Genomic DNA, 19904 nt, shown 5'->3' with positions numbered 1-19904 from the left:
AGAAAAGATTTTGACTCCACTTTTGGTGCATAAATGTTTTACGTCTCATTGCTTATCCTAAATATCTTCTCAACTCGCTTAGGGTGAGCATCAATCGATTTATATCAAAATAATCAATCGAAATCGATTTATTTTGATTAATTTAAATTGATTTTTTTAGTTCAATATTAATTGAGTAAGAGAAATAATCTATTCGATTATTTTGAATTGTATAAAAAATGATTATTAATAACATATTTTTTTAAATATCTTAATATACATAAATATTAAAATATCTCAAAATATATAAATATCTTTATATAAACTCTAATAACCAGTTAAAAAATTAGTTTCGATTATTTTTTATGAACGTTTCATAAATCTAATTTTTTAAATTTTAAAATCGAATCAATTAAATTCATCAAAAACGTCCTAAAAAATAAATGGTAGTGTTAGGATTAAGTTGATATGGACTCTCCAAACACATAATAATGGGTTCTAGTTTAAGTGGATGAACGCATGATTGAATCAAAAGTGTCGAGTCTTGCAACTTTCCAAACGAAGGATGAAGAAAATTCAAGCCATGCCTTTTTTTGTCCGCCGCATTGAACCCAACTTGGACGGTAAGTTAAAGGCACCCACGCCCTTCAAATTGTTTTAAAAAAAAAGGAAGATGGGTGCGCCCATTGCCGTCACTAACATCATTTAGTGGCCTATGACAAATCCTTTCATGGTCGGAATCGCATGAGCAAATAAATTTGAGGCCGCGAAAGAAAGGTGAAAAAAGGGGGAAAGAATATAGTAACAAAGGAGTAATATTTAAAAAATGCCAATAAAATATATCTGAATTTTCTTGATTTACAGGAGAATAATTGTAATAAATTACAAAATGTGGAGAATCTCAACTCTGCTTTCTCCACCGCTAACTCCACCTCTTGTGACGCACACCGACAGCTCGGACCAGCCGAGCACCTCCTACACCTCCACGCACCGCACCGTAGTGAATTACTTGACCCTTGCGACCCTAGCGCTTCCTCGTTATTACAATACTGCCACTCGGTTGAGTTGCCAATGCTACTAGTGCAAGCGAAACATTGGTAAAATTCCAAACTTGTCCCCTCTGTTTCCTTCTCTGTCCTAGTCAACCCCGGATATTCTGTCCTTGTGCCTTCCTCACAATTCACAACTGATTCACCCGCGTAACTCCTGACCGCTACCCATCCGTCTGATTCCCGCAGTACCCCTGCTTCCGTCGCTAATTTACCGATCCTCTGCCTCGCTGAAACTTCGAAATTCTCCGTGTTTTCGTCCTCTTCGAAGTCTGATGAGATGGCGAAATCGAGCACGCAACGTGGAGATGATTCCCCAGTCGTGTTCGGCGCTGAAGCTGATGCGAGAAATGGATGCTGCAGCAGCTGATCGCAGCTCCAACGTTGATTCGGATCCCTTCTCAAACACTTGTCCACGAAATCCTTACCAAGTTCAGATAACTGAGTCGGTAACTCGGGTAATTCCTCCGAGTATCCGATTTGCCTCAGGGAGTTGAAACCGCGATCCTCCCAAGCAGGCTTCCCGGTGACCATCTCGATGACGGTGCAGCCTAAGGACCATACATCACTCTCCGGTCCTTGATACTCACCGCGGATCACCTCCGGAGCCATCCAGAGCGGGCTTCCACGTGGCGTGATCGGGGACCTACACCCGTCGCCCACGCTGGCCTTTTTCATCTCAATCGCCGAGCCGAAGTCCGCGAGCTTTACGGAGGTGAGATCAGGGCCCACCAAAACATTCTTCCCTTTCACATCACAGTGCACAATGCCTTCATCGTGCACGTACTTCAAACCCGAAACTAAGCACCGCGTGTGCCACCGCAAAATCCTCTCGTCCACGTCAGCCAACCGTCGTTTAAAATTAGCTACGTCAACGACAGTGCCACCCGGCAAGAACTCTATGTGAAGATTCCGGTAGGACGTCGTCACGTCATCGCCGAGATACCCGACGACGTAAGGAGAGGAAAGCGAGCTGAGGATCCTAACTTCGTTCTCCAAAGACTCCAATTGGCTCGGAAGACACGTAGCTAAATCGACGGACTTCACTGCAAAAACGGCACCGTCCGATTCTTTGACTGCCAAGCTCACGGTACCAAACGACCCTTTGCCTAAACATTTCCCTCTAGTCCAAGAAATTTTCCGGGTGTCGCTCTGTTTCTCCATCTCTGAAACTCAAAACACTTCTCTCTGTTTTCGCTCGCTCTGCTTCTTTTTGGCGTGTGTTTTTTCTGAGGGCCCAAACGGGTATTTAAATACGTGTAAGCTAAATATTTTTATTAATTATATTTAGTTTTACGTGGAATTTATAAATGGATAATTCGGAAAACGGTATGATGACGTCACGAGTTTTTCTTTCTTTTTTATAAGTTTGGAACTGAACTTCGGGAAAGAGTGGAGGATGATTCTGGGTTTTATCCTTATCTGACGGCCACGCGGAGTTAATCCAAGCCGTTATTGATATGGTGTGGGATGATGGGTTTTTTACTTGCAAGATTTGTTCTCGCTATTGATTGGTTGATGGGCGTTTGGTGTCTTTTGCTGTAACACGAGGTTGCCATGCTAATAGCTTACACGATTCATGAAAAGCAAAAACATTTTGGTGAGCGCAATGGAGTATTTGCCCCAAATAAACACCTCTTCTATAACGTGTCCTAAGTATTCTTTACTTTTATTAAAAAAATAGTTGAAAAATTAACCTAACTCAAAATGAAATTAAAAAAAAAATTCATCTTATCTACTAATTTCTTTACTTTTATTAAATCAAGTTTTATAACAGATACTCATGTTCTTTATAACTTAAAATGTCTAACGAACATTAATATTGATTATTCATATATTAAATATTAATTTTTAATCAAATTTGAAAAAAATATAAATAAATAGATTTTAATAAAGTTCATATTTGGATATATAACAGTATTATCGCATTACTCATTTTCAGATCAAATTTTTATTAAAAAAAAAACCTTCATCTCAGCTTTTATTCTTCCACGTATTTTGTAATCGGAATCGTATTAGTAGCCATCTCCACCTAAATAAGTACACGTGGTTGTGAAGTAGGGGAAAAAAATGGGAGATTTTTTTGAGGTGGCAAAGTTGGTGGCCAAAAGGCAGGTCCGGTGGCCGGTGGGGACAGAGTTTTCTGTTGGAGACCGTTGTTGGAAACCAAATAAAATTGTAGGGCCTAAACGGTTCAGCTTAGGTGGCAGACAGCGGTAGGTACACGTCGCAGCAATAAAGAAACTTGAGGCCATTCGTTAAGAGAGAAAACAAAAGGGGTGAGAAGAGATGGATCGATCCCCCAGCTGTCTCCATCTCTTCCCCCACGATGCTTCTGTCTGGCTTTTGCCAAGTGAGAGAGAGAGAGAGTTTTGAGTTAGAAGTCTGTTGACGTGCACGACCAGCCTCCATTACAATAAATAAATCTTTTCTCTCTCTCTTTTTTTGTTTGGTTGAATGTGATTTACCAGTAAAATTTGTTTGTCTCTCAAAGCCAATATCCATTCGAATCTTTTGAAAGATCAGGGAAAGTTTTGGACAGCCTTCCATGTACTCAAGGGTACCAAATTTTGACAGTCACAAACTTCCTTGGAACCCCAAAATGGAAGTAGATGAGGATTTTTGGGCCTTAGCTATTGGTTTAATTATGGGTCAAGTGGGATATAGGATAAGATTCTATGACCAAAGAAAGATACCCTTTGGTTCCTTTTCTCATAAATTTTAAATATTTTGACCAATATTGTTCAGATTCAGACCATTTTAAACAGATAATTCCAGTTCAAAATTTACAGAGTTGAGTGAAATTAAGTGGTGATGGTCATTGGAGGTGATGGTAGTGGTGGCGGTGGTGGTGTTTTTTCGATTCGTTTGAATGTATTTGTCGAAATCAAGTGGGGCTGCAGTATGTGCCCATTGTCTCCCGGTGTTTGTTAATTAACAGTTTCATCTTGTCATCACATGCAAGGGTGATCCGGTTAAGGAAGGTGCTGAATTGGATAAGCTAGAACAATTTTTCCCTTAACTGAAAGGGAAAGGGGGGAAAGGGGAAAAAGAGAGAAATTGTTGTCCATGTAAACTTCCAATTGGCAAAAACTAAAGAATGGAAGAAAGGGGCCGGGGAGCCCCCAATTATCCATCTTTGCTCTAAAAGCAAATAATTAAAATATTTTTAAATAAATTATCGGGTTACGTGTTTTAATGTGTCTACAGTTAAATTCACTTAACTAATCATGTTATAGCAATAATTTATATAATATGTTATGTTTAAGTTATTAATTAGTGAAGGATAGTGTATTTTCGAATAAATATCGATATTGTACCTAAACATGTTATACAATGATTACATATAGTATTACCCAACTGTACGGATTGCCAAGCTTACTGAAAGTTTGGTCTAACTGAAAACCTTTTATTCGAAAAGCCACTTGGCTCACAAATAATAGAGCCTTTGTGGTTCAGTATTATTGTCAGCAGGGGTTAGGGGGAATTTTGCGGGGTGCGCTGATGCGGTCGGTGTCGTGTATGCAATGGAGAGCTCCTTTCTCCACGACTCTTGTTCATTGAATCCATATCTATCTTTGGGAGTTTCGGATTTTCATTTCTCCAAGGATAAAATGTTTAATCTCACCCATTCTTTCTTCCCTAAGCTGTGACGTTATCCATATTGTTATGCGCAAGTGGTACTTATCCCAAGTCCAAAAACCCCCAAATTTGAGTTGTTTACCAAATCCAAGTCTTTGGCTTACTAATATATTTAACTTTACCCAATTGTAATAAAGTGAAATAGAAAACTGCACTAGACGGCTGCTTGCAGTATATAGTATTTATATTTTATAATGAATTCAAAATTTTACATAAAGTGTGATTAAAAGATATAATCATATAAAGTCATAAATCAATTCAATAATTTAATTTAAAATAAAAATTAATCACTAATAAATAACGATTATCATCCATCATTATTTTCGATCCGTCTTTATTATTGGTGAATCAAACTCATAATTTTTTAAAATATTATTTTAAAAAATTTCAAAAATAGTTACCATTACACATTTATAATGTGACAGTTTATAATTAAGTGATAATATATACGTATTATATATTAATGATACTTTTGAATAAATTTGAAACATTTGGATAAATTTTGCATCTTATTCCATTTTTTTTTGTTTTGGTTACTAAACAAAATGATGAGAATCAATTCCGTCAAGGAACACTGTTAGCTAGCAATGAGCCACCTAACTTCAAATTCAATTGACAAGAAACCTGAAAGATAGCCCTGCTTAATGGCCGACTAAGTTTGTTGAGAAGGCAGAAAAACAGTAAGGTTTGTTCCGAGGCTGCCGAGGTTTGTCGTAAGACAGCAAGACAAAGGAGCTAAACATGAACCGACTGGTCGACAGTCTAACGTGCGTGAGAAAAAAAAAACAAACCCCATTCCAATTTCGTGCGGGTGACATGCAAACCTCATTCCACCACCCCCCAATTTGATGCCTCTTTTTCTTGAGATTCATGCACAGCCAATAAAACAAGTTAGATCGCCAGTTACTACTTCCTTCAATGTCTTGCTTTCAGCCTCACTAACTTTCTGTAAGTTCTGTCATGCAATGGTTGGAATCATGTTATCTTTTTCTTTTCTAAATTAAAAACAAGAAAAAGTTAGGAGTTAGGTCTGGGAGGTTTGGTTAATTTATGATGCTCACTGATGTTCATGTGAGCCTACTTCTAGATTGTGATTGTTTCCAATTTGAACTTTAAGATTAGTTACCGGAGAATGAGTCAAAATTCAACCCTTAACACTTTTTTTCAAAGAGTTAAAGTTTAAATTCTTGTTTTGTTGACTCGGTCAATGAAAAGATTAAAATTTCTTGTCTCTAAAAGTAACGATTAATTTATGCTACTCACTGATGTTCACGTGTGCTTTTAGTTTGTGATTGTCATAAAATTTAACAATAAGAATCATTTAAAGAATTAAGTACGAATCTTTGAGATTATATCAAAAATTAAATTATAGGATAATTTATGTTGTTTATTGATGTTTATGTGAACGTTATTTTATCTCATGATTGTATCAAAATCTAATAATTATTGAAGAATGAATTGAAATTCAATAATTGAATTTTTTTTTATTTAAAAAATTAAATTTAAATTTTCATTTTATTATATATTCCTTTCATTTTCAAAATCTTTAGTAGTTTGTTTGCTCCATCATGAACATGGATTAAAATTCCTCCTTATCTGCCCAAAAGAAAAGAGGAGCTTCATGCTTAAAGACAAGGAGAGAAATGCAGCGGAACATGTCATGTACATTGCACGTGTTTTGGTTATAAGACAGACAGGCACTTTGAACACTTAAAACACACAACATGAATCCACGATGCAAGCCAACAAACCTCCCCCTCCCCCTGCCCCTCCCAGGTAGCTCTTTCGAAGAAAGACTGCGGTATTTCTAGGAACATGGGTATGGTGGTGGCATAATAAAAACAAAAGCTATTCGGCAGAACGTTTTGGTCTTTCTTCATGTGCCACTTTGTGTGGGTCAAATTGTTGTGGAAAAGGGGTCCTAATTAGACAGCCGATCACTACCATGAAAGGTTTGATTCTTTCTCCAATGCCAACTGAGTTAAGTGGTGCAATTCTTTCCGGCATCAGGATTTTTTTATTCTTTTTCTTACCGAAGATTTGGTCAATGTGTACGGGCTTCTTCATGATTGCGGTTCTAAAACATGAACCCACCGCATCAAAAACATTACTAGAAGGTGAAGAAGATGATGGTTGACACCGTCCATGTGGTCAACCATCATTATCTCGAGAGCCTTAACCCCACAAATCAAATGATTTTCCATTTCCAAAGTTGTATTTTGGGTCAACGATGGTGTCAAGTTCAAGTTCATGGTTGAGTATCTTTGGGTTGATTCAATATAGTTAGTGATTAATCTTTTTGAAAGCATACCATGTTCTAGAATTTTGAAGGTACATTTGGTTTGAATCTTTTGATGATTGTCTGAGTCAATATGCATATATCACAAGATTATAATTGTTTTTCTAAAAAATTAATCTATTGAGATGTGTAATGCTCTCGCACTCAAATTCGCAATGCTTTCGTTGTAGGTCTAATCATCATGTCTATTTTATATCAAAATTGAATCCGAATTGATTCAGAAATTATTTTATCAGGAAATCATTAGCTACTATCCATGCTTATAAAACAAGAATCCATATTTTTCCTAATCGATGTGAGACTTATGGTCCAGAAATATCAGAGCAAGAACAGAATGTTCTTGCAACCTAACATAAGAACAAAGCATCGACAGCTCCAGAGAATCTGTGCAATCTCAGTATGCGTATTCCCCAGGCTTGAAATGATATGATGGTCTCTGCTCCATATCAGAAAGAGCTGAGATGGTTAGAACCTATCCATGAATTGAACATTCAGAAATTCCTGTAACTCTCTGAACTGCTCGAATTCCTCATCGTCATAGGTGAGATAGAAAGGGCAAACAGAGGAGATTGCAAGAATCACAGGTCCACAATCTTCAGTTTGCCAGAACAAGGCATTGCCGTTTTCACAAGTTCTTATTCATTCTTGGGCATAAATCGTGAACAGTTCATAGAAATGATCAATCTGTATGGTGAGCTACAAGGCAGTTCAAAACAATATATACAAAAATGAATAGGCAAAGTTGAAAAGAATGTTATTGGAAAATTGTTTCTATAAAGAATATCCAGATGTACAACTGTAAAGGTTAATGAATGTCAAATATATAAACAAGTTTACAAACTGAGTCTCTCTGTGATCTTCTTCTTCAGCCGTGCGTAATTCCTACGAAGAATGGTCAAATAAAGACTAAATCCTGCTCTACTGCTCTCGCATCTGAGTCTCGAAACACCTCCAACAACTACCTCTAAATGAATGATTCTTGTCCTCTCGGATTGGGAAACTACTGGGTAGAGTCAATCCTACAAGTTAATTGGTTGCCTACTTTTTAGAAATGAGACAATCATATATAGCGCCCCAGCTGAATCAGAATCACGCTAATATCATCAGATGAGCCTCGTGAAACTGAAAGGTCAACAAGCTTTTTACAGGCGAACAATGGATTTTGCTTATTGATGCCTACGCATGAAGGACGAGCTATGTCAACTGCTTCCTGATTACTAACCTGAAAAAGGGAAAAGGAAGAAAGAATCTAATTAGATTAATATGAAAAACCATATATTGTAAAAAGATAAGTGAAGATTTGAAATACTTCAAATGAAAAACAACTTCGAAAACCTACCTTATCCCATAAGCCATCAGAGGCTAATATTAAGAACTCGCAGTCAGGTTTGATACTAATAATCTTTGTCTCTGGCTCAGCTATTACCCACTGTTTAAGGTGCTGATCTCCAATCCCTCTGGAGACAGCCAAGCAACCCTGAATTCTCCAAACACCATGGCATAAGTCCACATAGCCACCCTGCAATAACAAATTTCACAGAATGCATCAGTCACAGCTCAGATCAAGTTCACATCATGAATGAAAATTGTGAACAAAGGCAACGGTCATTGATTTATTGAGAAACTGCTTACCAAAGTCTCAATTCTGTTCCTTTCATCCTCCCTTGAAGGTCGGTGATCAGATGTGAGAGCTTCAGCGACACCACCTCTGCTCATAACAGCGCGACAATCACCAGCATTCGACACAACAAGGTTTCCATTACGGATCAAAGCTGTCACACAACATGTGCCACCGGTAACATCTTCCTTAAGAAACTCAGCATCTGTTTTCAAGTAACCTTCTTTAACAGCATCCTCTACCTTAGTGTTGTCTCTTCTTCTAGCAAATTCATCTATGATGTTCTTCTCCAGTTTCTGGGCTGCAAACTCTGCAGCTTTAGCACCTCCATGTCCATCAAAAACACCAAAAAATGCCTGCAATTAATCACATAAAACCATATAAGTCCCACCAACTTAAAATTCATCCAAAATCGAACTGATATTATCTATCTTTTCCACTACTTAATTGTTTCAACATCTTCTTATACTCATGGAACATAAATACTAATTAAGCAGAAATAACAAAGATGACAAATTTATTCCTTTTTCCTTTTAAGAAACTATTCTCCACCCCCACCCACTCCTCTCTGTAAAAAGACAGCTCCTTAGCTATAATTCTAACATATCCATCCAAAGGCAGAACTTTTATGCGAAATTTCCGAGTTCTAAAATTCTAAATTCATTAAATTCAACCAAAAAAGAATCCAGAAACCATAAAAATACCTGTTTGGAACCTCCTTGGAGTTTAACAGAAGCAGAGAACCTATCCTCCATAGCCTCTCTCCTCCCTCGTTTACAATAAACAGTATATCCATCTCCTTCTCGCTCCACCTCTCTCCGCACCTCACACGGCGTCGTTGGAACACCAAAACACATCGCCGTCGTCGCCACCGGTATATCTAGCCTCGCCGGCCTCTTCCTCTTCAATATCGTCGACACCGATCCCGGACCCAGACCTGCAGTCGAACCCGAACCCGAGGAAGACGATGACGTCGAAGCAGAAGAAGAAGACGAAGATAACAAAGACCCAGGCGGCGGTTTTTGAAGCCGGAGCCTGAAAGGCGAGGAAGGCGAAGAGGGAGACGGAGAAGCTGGAGACGACGACGGTTTGAGGTGAGTCAACGTCAAATTCAAAGCGTCCGGAGAGGGAGAGATGATCGAAGTTTTGTTAAAGAACAGAGACGACGACGGAGAAAACACCGGGGAGTTACTTACGGCAACCGAACACGACATCGCGTTGTTTAATCAGTTTTTCTCCTTATCCTTTTCCTTTGCTGTTTTCCAACGTTCGAATTTTGGGTTTGTTCTTGTTTGTTTGATTTCTCTTTCTTCGTGTCAGACAGGGGGAATATATATATATAAAGCCGACGGTGCTAAGGGAGGTCTTCTCTTTGCGTGTTAATGGCGGAGTGGTTATTAATTTAGAGATTTTGACCACTGACTTGACTTTGGGGCACTCCTTCCTTTTTTTTATTCTTGTGGAAAGTCATGGTTGCCCCTTACTATTATCACGCAGGGAAATTTGGGATTCTGTTCTTTTTTTAAAAAAAATATCTATCCATTGTTTAGTGGTTAAGAATACTATTAGGATTTAACAAGTCCAATAAGTTTCTTCTTCCAATTAAGATTTAAATAGTAAACAAACCCTTAAATTATTATCTTTTTTATCTTAATTTTTTTATCATATCAAAATAAATTTTTAATCAATCTTTATCTAAATTGATTCTTAATTTTAATGAAAAATTAGCAGTCATTATAATTCATGTAAACGAAATTTTTTAACCAGTTAGCACTATGATGTGGGTAACTAAAGCCATACATCATGTGAATATATAATATCAGTCATTATTAAAATTAAGGGTTTTTTTAGATACAATAAAAGAATATATCAAAATATTATATTATGCTTCAAACTTTGCTCTATTTACTTTGTTTCTTATTATTACACTATGTTTAAGTTAACAAGATATATTATATAACTAAACTTTTACGATCAAACAAAGTTCAGTTTGTCAATTTGATAACTTTTGAGTGACAATAAATAAATACAAAATCAAAGCTTTTTGAATTTAACCCATCCTTAAAATCCTTGCACTATCATACACAAAATTATTTTTTCATTATTAAGATATTAGCTATGTAAGTTTATTAAATGCATTTATATATATTTTTATAATTTTAATATATTAATTGTATTGTATTTATTTATATAATTATTATATTTATGAAATATAATTAAAATATAAAAATATAATGCCAAATCTAAGAGAAGAATTGAATAAAATGAAAGGGGGGTAAGAGAGGAATTGAATAAAAGGAAAAGGGAGGCGATGGCAAATTGGAAACGAGCAGCCGTCCAAATAAAAGTAGGAGTGGCCCATCCCATGCAAGTATACAAGGTCAAACACGTTACAGGTGTAAAACAGCACAGTGCACAAAGAGTGTAATTGACTGCACCCAGTGAAGTGATGAGCCTGACGAACCTCCCCTCCGCTTTCTTCTGGCTTCTAGTTTTCCCTTCCAGCGACGAATAAATCATTAATGTCGCTATAAAATTATATATATATATATATATATAAATATTAATAATAAAAAAAGTCCTCAGCTGCGAAGAATCACGTGGATCCCACACCCAGCGCGCGACCTTTGCAGTTTCTTTGAAGTTACCGTTGCCTAGACGCATTCCCATTTACGACCGTTGTGCAGTTGAATTATCACTGACGTCATCTCAACCCTCTAAAATTATATTTTTCCCATAAAAATCTTTTAATAAATAAATTAAACTGATAATTTTATTTAGTAAAAAAAATTATAGAATTACTTTCGCAGATTGATAAATAAATAAATAATTTAAAAATTATAAATATTTTGATAATTTTATTATGTAAAATCAACAGCTTAAACTCTCTTTAGAAACAAAAACTATCCTCGCAATGTTAAATATTAATTGTAAGATAATGTTTCATAAGGGGCTAATTGAAATCAATTAAAATTAGAAGAGGTATGAGTGAAATTTATCATTTTTTTTTAATTTTGGTTGTTTTTGGGACTGTTGACTTCTAGAAATGAAACCCTGTCAAGAAAAGCATGCACAAAGAAATACTAGTAAAATGAATGGTTTTTGTTCTTCTTCTTCTTCTTCTTATTTCTATTCAAGGACTTGACTAAGGGACGGGTTCAATAATGCTTCCATTGATGCTTTCTGTTGATCAGATCTTTTCCACTATTTGATTTGAACTTTCCACGTCAATAATGTTCTTCTATCTATACTTTACTTGATCTAATTCTTCATTACTACTAAGGAGTATTTCATTAAAGTTTAATATTAAAAAACAATAGTACAATCTTTTATTAACAATAAATAAATTGGCAAGAAAATTATTCAAAATAATAAAATCATATTGTTATTTTTAATTTTTTTTTATAAATAGAATAATCTTTTATTGCAAATGAATAAACTGGCCAGAAAATTTTTCCAAGGGAGAAAATAAAATATTATTTAATAATTATTTATTAATTGTGGCCCAAAGGGCCGCAAATAAACAAAATTTTGGGCTCTCTCCCATTACAAATTAGGCCCAAAATTTTTGAAGTCCAGCTTGGGCTTTTTCAGGCTTCAATTTGAACCAATTGAGTTACAGCTTGAGCCTGTTGGGCTCTAGACGCATTCAAGTCCGATTTCAATGTCCGGTGTCCACTGCATCCTTTTAATACCCCTTTAGTTTCTTTTTCTAACGAAAATATTTGAATTTCTTTTTTCTCTTGATTTTTTTATTCTATTCAATTTTCGTTAATATTTAAAACAAAGATTTTAATTTTGATATATTTTTTTCTTGGGGAAAGGTTAACTTATATTCTTATTGAAGGTAGCAAACAAAGTCCCATTACATCTGATATAGCTTCAATATCAATTGGAGAATCACTAAACTAATTTGTCAACATTCCAAAAATAAATTAAAATTATAATATAAATACTAAATACTTTATAATAAGAAATAAATTTGTCAAAATACTTTAATAGTCTCCATAATTATATAGTTTCATCAATTTAGTCTTTATAGTCATAATTGAAATAATTTAATCTTTTGATTTTTGAAATTGAAGCAATTTATTGGTGACATCAATATTGATATGGCAAATTTATTGACAAACTTGTTGACACCAACACATAATAATACAGATATTTATAATTATATTTAAATTTATTAATCATAAATGCAATCATTAATTTAAAAAATTTCAATTTAAAAATTTGTAACTTGAAATATTAGATAAAATAAAACCATAAAAATAAACAATAAATTAAAATATTAGAGCAACTCATATTTATAAGTGTAATAAAAAATCTGTCATGTTCAAATTAAGTAAATTAAAATAAAAAATTATTTTTTATAATCATTGTTAACTTTATATTTTTTTTCAAAAAATAAAAATAAAAACACTATTCTCAAAAAATTAATAAAAAATTTTAAAAAAATAAAAATTGAAATCCAAAAATATAAATCTTTCATCTATCTACGTTACACCACCACATTAATATGTCCTTGCCATTGCCACATCACCCCATCAATTCCACATGCCATTACCAAGTGTGTGCAATCACATCATCACCTTAACTATAAAATTAGACAATAACACTAAATTATTTTCATTCTCAAAATCCAAAAATTAAATTATTTAAAGTTTAAATATAAAAACTAAGTTGACAAAAATATAAACATACGAACTTTTTGAATAATTTGAGAAAGTAAATTTATATGTTAAGAAAAATGAACAACTAAGTTATTAACTTGGAAAAAATTAAGGTTAAAATAAATTAAATAAATAAGAAAGAATTTAGTTATAGTTCTCCAACGTCCAAATGCTACATAATCGAAGCACTGGATAGCGAGGAGAACGATCGATTTAGGCTCCTTTGTTAAAAAAAAAAACTTAAAAGTAATTATTAAAATTAAGTTTTAAGCTTAAGACAAAGAAGCCATCGATTGAAAATCCCAACAATCCAAGAAAAAAAGAAAGAAAATTGGAGTGTTTATTTCGTAGAACTCAGTCCCTTAGATGTTCGTAAAGAGCTGCGATCATGTTCGCAATTCATTACAGGTCTGTTATAGCTCATCAACGTTCTTGAACAAAAACAAACACTCCACGAAATTAAATTTAATAAAAATTTTTCTTTTGAAAATGTAGTTGCCCAAGTGTTCTCCCGGAAAATTACAGAGATTTGAGGGAGAGATATGGTAAAAAAGCAACACGATGACTTTCGCTTCAAGGGAACGAGTCACATGGGAACGGAGATTGAATCCACACTGACCAGATAGCGAAGCCTTTCGAAATTTTGAACACCAGATTTAGAACCCTAGCTTCGAAATCTATAAACAGGAGGATGAGACGCTAATGAAAACCCTAGCCGAGGAAGATGTCGAGAGGTGTCGGTTATATAGAAGAAGGGTTGGACAGATTTGACGGTTGATATGAGTGTTTTATCCGATGGACGACTCAGATTTTATGCCTTAATTTTACCCTAATTTTTTCTCTGGGCTGGGTCGGTGAGATTCCAAAACCTAACCCCATCTTTATAGCTTTCTGATTGGGCCTTTAAATTGAGTCCTAAGTGGGCTTGAAAGCCCATACTTTTTTTGAGCTCATTTATTATTTTCTTTGGGTCCATTTTATCTTTTTTCGTTTTGCTCTTAAAATTTTAAAAATCAAATTAATCAAACTTTTATATACAATAATCAATCAAATTATACCTTAAAATTGAGAATAACTAAACCCCGACTTATTTTGATGGATTTAGTCAATTTTAACTATTAATAATATATTTAAAAAACTTTATATAATGTTTCTAATAATTATTTTAAATATCTTTAATTTAATCCTATATATTTTATATATTAATAATAATAAAGTTGATTAAAATAACAGAACAAACAATCTTTCTTTATCAATTAATTTTAAAATTGAAATAACCGAATTCAATGGATTTCAATTGAAACCAATTAATACTCACCTCTCGTTCTCAAAAGGACCTATACCAAACCTTTATTTAGTAGATAGAATGATAAATACGAATATGAATATCTCAAGAAGATAAACCCTAATAAATTTTCAAAATATCTCAACTTACCCAAAAATGCCCTGCCCTTTTTGACCTTTTTTTTTTTTGTTTGTTTGCATTTAGTGGTACAAGTTCCCTTCCAAGTTTATCGCTTTATATCCCTTCAAACCCCACCTGGATGCTTCTCTGACCAATCACAATCTGCCACGTTCATCTCCAGCACAGAAACCGCGACCGGAAAGCACCTATTTTCCTGGGGTTTCCTTCTTTTTTAGACAATTAACTTTTGTTTGTGTGTGGGTCCCAATCCTAGTCAGCATATGCTCAGATGCTAATCCGCTTCTCCTTTGCATGTGTGTTTTAGTTTAAAACCTGAAAACAACGAGCTGTTCAAAGGCAGCCAGCTGTTTTTAACAAAATCCGACGGCACAGTTGTTGGATAACCGGATCTATTGTCTTTCCACCCTTCGCCCAGTGAGTGGTTTTCACCTCCCCATACCTTTCACATTTTTATGCATTTTATCCAAAAATTAAAATAGAAAATATATTTGCCTATTTCAGTTAAAATTCAAGAAAAATATTTTAGTAAATATATAATCACTACTTAGCTTTATTAAGTCGAATTTGGTCCACCAAATCCCTTTTGTTTATGTCTATAATCTACCAATAAAAAGTATTAAAATTATTAATATTTTCTCATAACATTTTCAACTGTATAAAAAAAAAGTTTGGATAATAATGGTTGTATTGGAGCACCTGCGCGTGAACAATACCATTTGCTATTGGCGCTTGAGATACAAAACGTCCATTTCCGACCATAAAACTTCATCCCAAAAATGCCCCTAAAAGGGTATGAGAACTCCCGCAGTTATGTACTTTCATGGTAATTTTACCCTCTCTCGGCCTTTTGCCGTTGTTTTCCCGCCAGCCGTTCTCCCATGATCTATAAAACACCATAGGAACCTCCTGTTAACTCGGAGTCACGAACCCCAACTCACTCTGTTTATCAACAGTCTGAGTCAGCTTACTACTGATTCGAAAAATCCAAAAAAGCTTTCTCTGAGTTTGTATTTATCCAAAGATCAGAGCTTTTAAAGCCGCTTTAATACCGGGTACGTTGGCAAAGAAAATTTTCCCGAGATAGAAAGACAGTTTTCTAATTATAGTAGTTAATGACTAAATGCAATCGTGATCTCAATTAGCTGTCTGATTAATTGTCTGACATTTGCCACGCTCTGCCGTGTTGCTGAGTCACCTTGCTTGAAATTCACTCATATAAATACCATTTTTTTTCTCTCCAAACGACAAAAAAGAAGTTAGGATTCTTGCTACATATTGGGTTTGACGGGAAAATTGGATTCTGCATCAGGGTTGGGTTTTCTGTTCTTTCTTTGTCTTTTGAGTTGTTTTTCTTGTTTAATCTCTGCAACTGTCGTTAACTTTCGGTTTTCTTTGGGGAGGTTCAGACTCCAGAGAATGGAAGGTGGATGTGAGACAAAGTTATCTACTGATGAATTGGAATCTGTCGAATTTGGGAATCAAAATGCTGCATTGATAGGGATTGGATTAGGGAATCATGGGTATGTCTCATTTCTTTTGCTTCTTCAAATTCAACCTCTGGTTTTGCCTTTCATCAAGTATTTTGTTTGATAGATGTTTGATGATTTGTGGGGATTTACATTTTGCTTTTTTGTGTATATGATTAGGTGCTTGCATTACAGAAGGAGATGTAAGATTAGAGCACCATGTTGCAATGAGATGTTTGATTGCAGGCATTGCCATAATGAAGCTAAGGTATGATCGAAATATGTTTTCTTTCTTTTCTTCTTCTTCTTCGCTTAAGGAAAAGTTTTGATGTGGGTTAATATTGGCTTAGCTGATCCTGTTTTTTATGGATGTTATTGGAAAATCTATGAACAGAATTCCCTGGAATGTAATCCTCTGGAGCGGCATGAAATTCCACGCCATGAAGTTGAAAAGGTTTGTCTTTTTACTTTTCCTGGTATGGCATCTAGTTTCTGATATTCCCTGTAATAATTAATTTAGATCCCATTGATGATTAAGTTTTTCTCCCTTTCCCTTTGAACTGAGGGGTTTCTTCCTGGAAAAATGGGCTTATATCCTGATAGATATGTCTGATATGTTGCATGAAGACAATAAGGAATGGAAAGTTGTAGAGCCAGAAATTTAACATTGCTCTGCTGATAGTTCACTCTGTTTCCATATCTAGAGCCAGAAATTTAAAAAAGAACCAATTCAATGAATATTTTTTGGTTGTCAAATTGAATCTTGCCTTCTATGCTTTCTTTTTCTTGCTCTTTTATCACACGCTTTTTGTGTCAAAAAGCAAGTGGTTTTTGTGATATGTGGTCCCATAGATTATCCATAAAACATTACGTAAAAGACAAAAAGCACAAGGATAAAACTCTGACTGGATAGAATCTGGACCAGTTTTTGCAAATGAATGACTATAAAGAATAAGCCAGAAAGGAGAATAAACTCCCGATTAAGATAGCTGTCCGAATCCCCTGCTTCAGTTTGTTTTAATCCTTAGTAATATTCATTAACTAAAGTAGCAGTTATTCTATGGATAATGTTTGCCTTTTTTAACTTTATGTAAAAAATATCTTTGCTTGTTGACTGATCTCAATCTCCAATAAAGTTCACAAAGCAATTCTTCAGATTCTCACGTGATTTGTCTAACCTTATTCCTTTGACAATTTCAGGTCATTTGCTCCCTATGTGACACAGAACAAGATGTAAGTCTCCTTGAACATCACATGACAATAAGACGATTTATTGTTTAAAAGCCGAAACTAAATCGGGGTTATTACATTGTTTGCCTTGCATCCTTTCAGGTTCAACAGTATTGCATCAATTGTGGAGTCTGTATGGGGAAGTACTTCTGTGCTAAATGCAAATTCTTTGACGATGATGTAAGTCTTTGTCAGTTCTTTGCTAAGTTGTAATCTTTCAAGTCTTGGGTTGCAAATTTTTTAAATGATGGCTGATGTGACGAACTGTTACATGAATTCAGGTTTCTAAAAACCAATACCACTGCAATGACTGTGGTATATGCAGGTAAAATTTTCGAGCTTATGCTCAAACCTAGGATATCTACCGAAACCCATCTTCTTGATCAGAATCACTCTTATAATTTGATAATTTCTTACCATTTCTCATTATCTCTGTTCTGACTGCTTTGCAGAATTGGAGGTGAGGAGAACTTCTTTCATTGCAACAAATGTGGTAAGTTAAAGTTGATAACTTTCAGTTGAAAACAAAACAAATGCAGTCCCTCTTTCTTTTCTTCTTTCTCCTCGTAGTGTTTCAGCCTGTCACCAAACTGACATTCTCGGGATTTTTGAAATTGCTGCTGCAGGATGTTGCTATTCGAAATTAATGAGGGATGCACATCGTTGTGTGGAGAGAGCAATGCACCACAACTGCCCTGTTTGCTTTGAGGTAAACTAATGCACCATTGCAATGATACTAAGCAAATTTGGGGTAAAAAGTTGTTTCTTAGGGATGACGACGTCTTCCATTTTTTGCAGTTTCTTTTTGATACAATGAAGGATATAACTGTCTTACCTTGTGGACACACAATGCATTTGGAATGTTTGAGAGAGATGGAGCAACATTATCGGTGAGTTCTATAAATACTGTACTCGCTTTTTATAAGATATTCATTGCTACTTTAATAAGAGAATCAGTGATGATATTTCCTAACATGTTTCATCCCCACTTGAATTTTTGTGAATTTCAGTCAGCAAGTTCTAATCTATTTCTTATTACTGCAGGTACTCTTGCCCAGTCTGCTCAAAGTCTATCTGCGATATGTCCATATTGTGGAGAGAGCTTGATCAGGAGGTACTTGCCGTGCTTGTAGAGTAGTTGTTTCTTTTTCCAAATGATAGTGTGCTTATACTTGTGCAGCTCATGCTCTGGGTCCTAACATCGTTCTCTTGAATCTTATTGCAGATTGCCTCAACCCGGATGCCTGCCATATACCAAAATAAGATGGTAAGTGTTAAGCAATGAGAACCAGGATGGCTTTTGTTAGAACAATGGCAACCAGTCTCTAACTTTTCAGTTTTGGTTCGGAAAATTAGATATGGATTCTCTGCAACGACTGCGGAGCCACTTCCCGTGTCCAGTTCCATATTGTGGCACACAAATGCCTGAATTGTGAGTCCTACAATACCAGACAGACGCGCGGAGGCCCTGCTGCTTCATTCTCATCAGTGATGGCTGAGATGGTGAGATGATCAGTGCTTTTTTTCTCTCGCTTAAGATTAGTTAAGCGTCAAAATTTAAATCCCCGAAGCGAGCAAATTTATTGTCTCAAACCACAGTTCAGTTCTTCTGTAATTTACCCCGTCTTAATAAACATGCCAAAAGAGCTAGTGGCATAAAGGACAATAATTGAGAAAGTGTTACTTTCCATTATGTTCTGTCAATGACATTGGTCTTTGTAAATACATTGTGAATGCAGATGGTACAGATCTTGCATGCATACGGAATTCAGGATGTTCTTGTTCAAAATTCAGTCATTAAATCTTATTCTGGTCCAGGAAGTTCCATGGAAGCAGGAAATCCTGGGACAGCTTTGTCCCTTCCAAACTCTTAATTTTCTCAATCTAGCAGGGATTTGCGTTTACCCACTTATGACCTTTGGACTAGGAATTTCAAACTTGGCATTGGGCAATGATTTGACAAGCACTCAGACAGTGCCACCATTAGAACAAACAGCACAGCAGGTTTTGTAGTAATACACAAAAATTGGTCGGGCATGACTTTCTTTAAGGGAGCAAGAATCTCAACTCTGAACCTTAGCCCTAAGCTACCTATATCCAAATTTTTAATATTAACCCTTTGATTCAAACCCCATGGGAGCATTGATGTCTCTTGTCCCTATTTCTTACAGAAACCTGTAAAAGAACAGAACCCTAGGCATTCTTAAAAACCTGTGTATAGTGTTATTAATGTGGACAGACATACACTTAAACCATTATACAAACAAAACTAACAGCTTTCATCACAGAGATTAAATGTCTTCCAGTCACACTGATCATTGCTTTTTTCTTTTTTTGTTATGACCATAAGATTTATATAATACCCATTCTTCCAATCTATAGCTAATGTAAATGGCTGATAAATATTAGTACAATGATTTAAATGCCTGGTTTGAATGGAGGTTCGTCTAAATGAATCATTTAATGATTCTAGTTCAAAAGCACAATAATTGGAACATAGTAGCATACGCAAATAATAATGT

At 35.2% G+C, this 19904-nt stretch overlaps 3 protein-coding genes and 2 non-coding genes across 7 annotated transcripts; 1 reads left to right on the top strand and 4 right to left on the bottom strand.

The window, feature by feature from the left end:
• Positions 1-692: 692 nt before the first annotated feature.
• Positions 693-2452, bottom strand: MAPKKK14 (mitogen-activated protein kinase kinase kinase 14). Its single transcript, XM_021423667.2, has one exon. It carries the CDS (start codon positions 2190-2192, stop codon positions 708-710), a length of 1485 nt encoding a protein of 494 aa, XP_021279342.1. The 5' UTR covers positions 2193-2452; the 3' UTR covers positions 693-707.
• A 5250-nt stretch (positions 2453-7702) lies between these two features.
• LOC110412631 (Protein phosphatase 2C family protein) lies at positions 7703-9923 on the bottom strand. The gene is made up of 4 exons (XM_021423223.2): positions 9292-9923; positions 8602-8943; positions 8309-8488; positions 7703-8191 (listed from the first exon to the last, which is right to left on the bottom strand). Exons 1-4 carry the CDS (start codon positions 9799-9801, stop codon positions 8030-8032), a joined length of 1194 nt encoding a protein of 397 aa, XP_021278898.1. The 5' UTR covers positions 9802-9923; the 3' UTR covers positions 7703-8029.
• Positions 9924-13406: 3483 nt separating this feature from the next.
• Positions 13407-13550, bottom strand: LOC149527479 (small nucleolar RNA snoR136). Its single transcript, XR_016351035.1, has one exon. It is a non-coding gene; the product is annotated as a small nucleolar RNA snoR136 (small nucleolar RNA).
• Positions 13551-13608: 58 nt separating this feature from the next.
• Positions 13609-13694, bottom strand: LOC149527478 (small nucleolar RNA SNORD25). Its single transcript, XR_016351037.1, has one exon. It is a non-coding gene; the product is annotated as a small nucleolar RNA SNORD25 (small nucleolar RNA).
• A 1886-nt stretch (positions 13695-15580) lies between these two features.
• LOC110412771 (E3 ubiquitin-protein ligase RZFP34-like) lies at positions 15581-19763 on the top strand. Of its 3 annotated transcripts, none has more exons than XM_021423391.2 (14): positions 15581-15738; positions 16093-16206; positions 16333-16420; positions 16547-16606; positions 17353-17385; positions 17485-17562; positions 17664-17707; positions 17835-17875; positions 18009-18091; positions 18181-18272; positions 18427-18496; positions 18608-18649; positions 18739-18885; positions 19122-19763. In XM_021423391.2, exons 2-14 carry the CDS (start codon positions 16103-16105, stop codon positions 19254-19256), a joined length of 1017 nt encoding a protein of 338 aa, XP_021279066.1. In that variant the 5' UTR covers positions 15581-15738; positions 16093-16102; the 3' UTR covers positions 19257-19763. The 3 variants fall into 3 exon arrangements, with proteins under 3 accessions (XP_021279066.1, XP_021279065.1, XP_089638956.1); XM_021423390.2 differs by lacking the exon at positions 15581-15738 and adding an exon at positions 15761-15996 and having other exon boundaries at positions 19122-19759; XM_089782830.1 differs by lacking the exons at positions 15581-15738; positions 19122-19763 and adding an exon at positions 15766-15996 and having other exon boundaries at positions 18739-19086.
• The last annotated feature ends 141 nt before the right edge of the window (positions 19764-19904 follow it).

Source organism: Theobroma umbraticum, unplaced genomic scaffold (genome assembly GCF_002168275.2).
Source record: "Theobroma umbraticum cultivar Fairchild unplaced genomic scaffold, ASM216827v3 scaffold_95.0, whole genome shotgun sequence".
In the NCBI taxonomy this organism is placed as follows: domain Eukaryota; kingdom Viridiplantae; phylum Streptophyta; class Magnoliopsida; order Malvales; family Malvaceae; genus Theobroma; species Theobroma umbraticum.
This window is presented reverse-complemented; position numbering and strand designations above follow the sequence as displayed.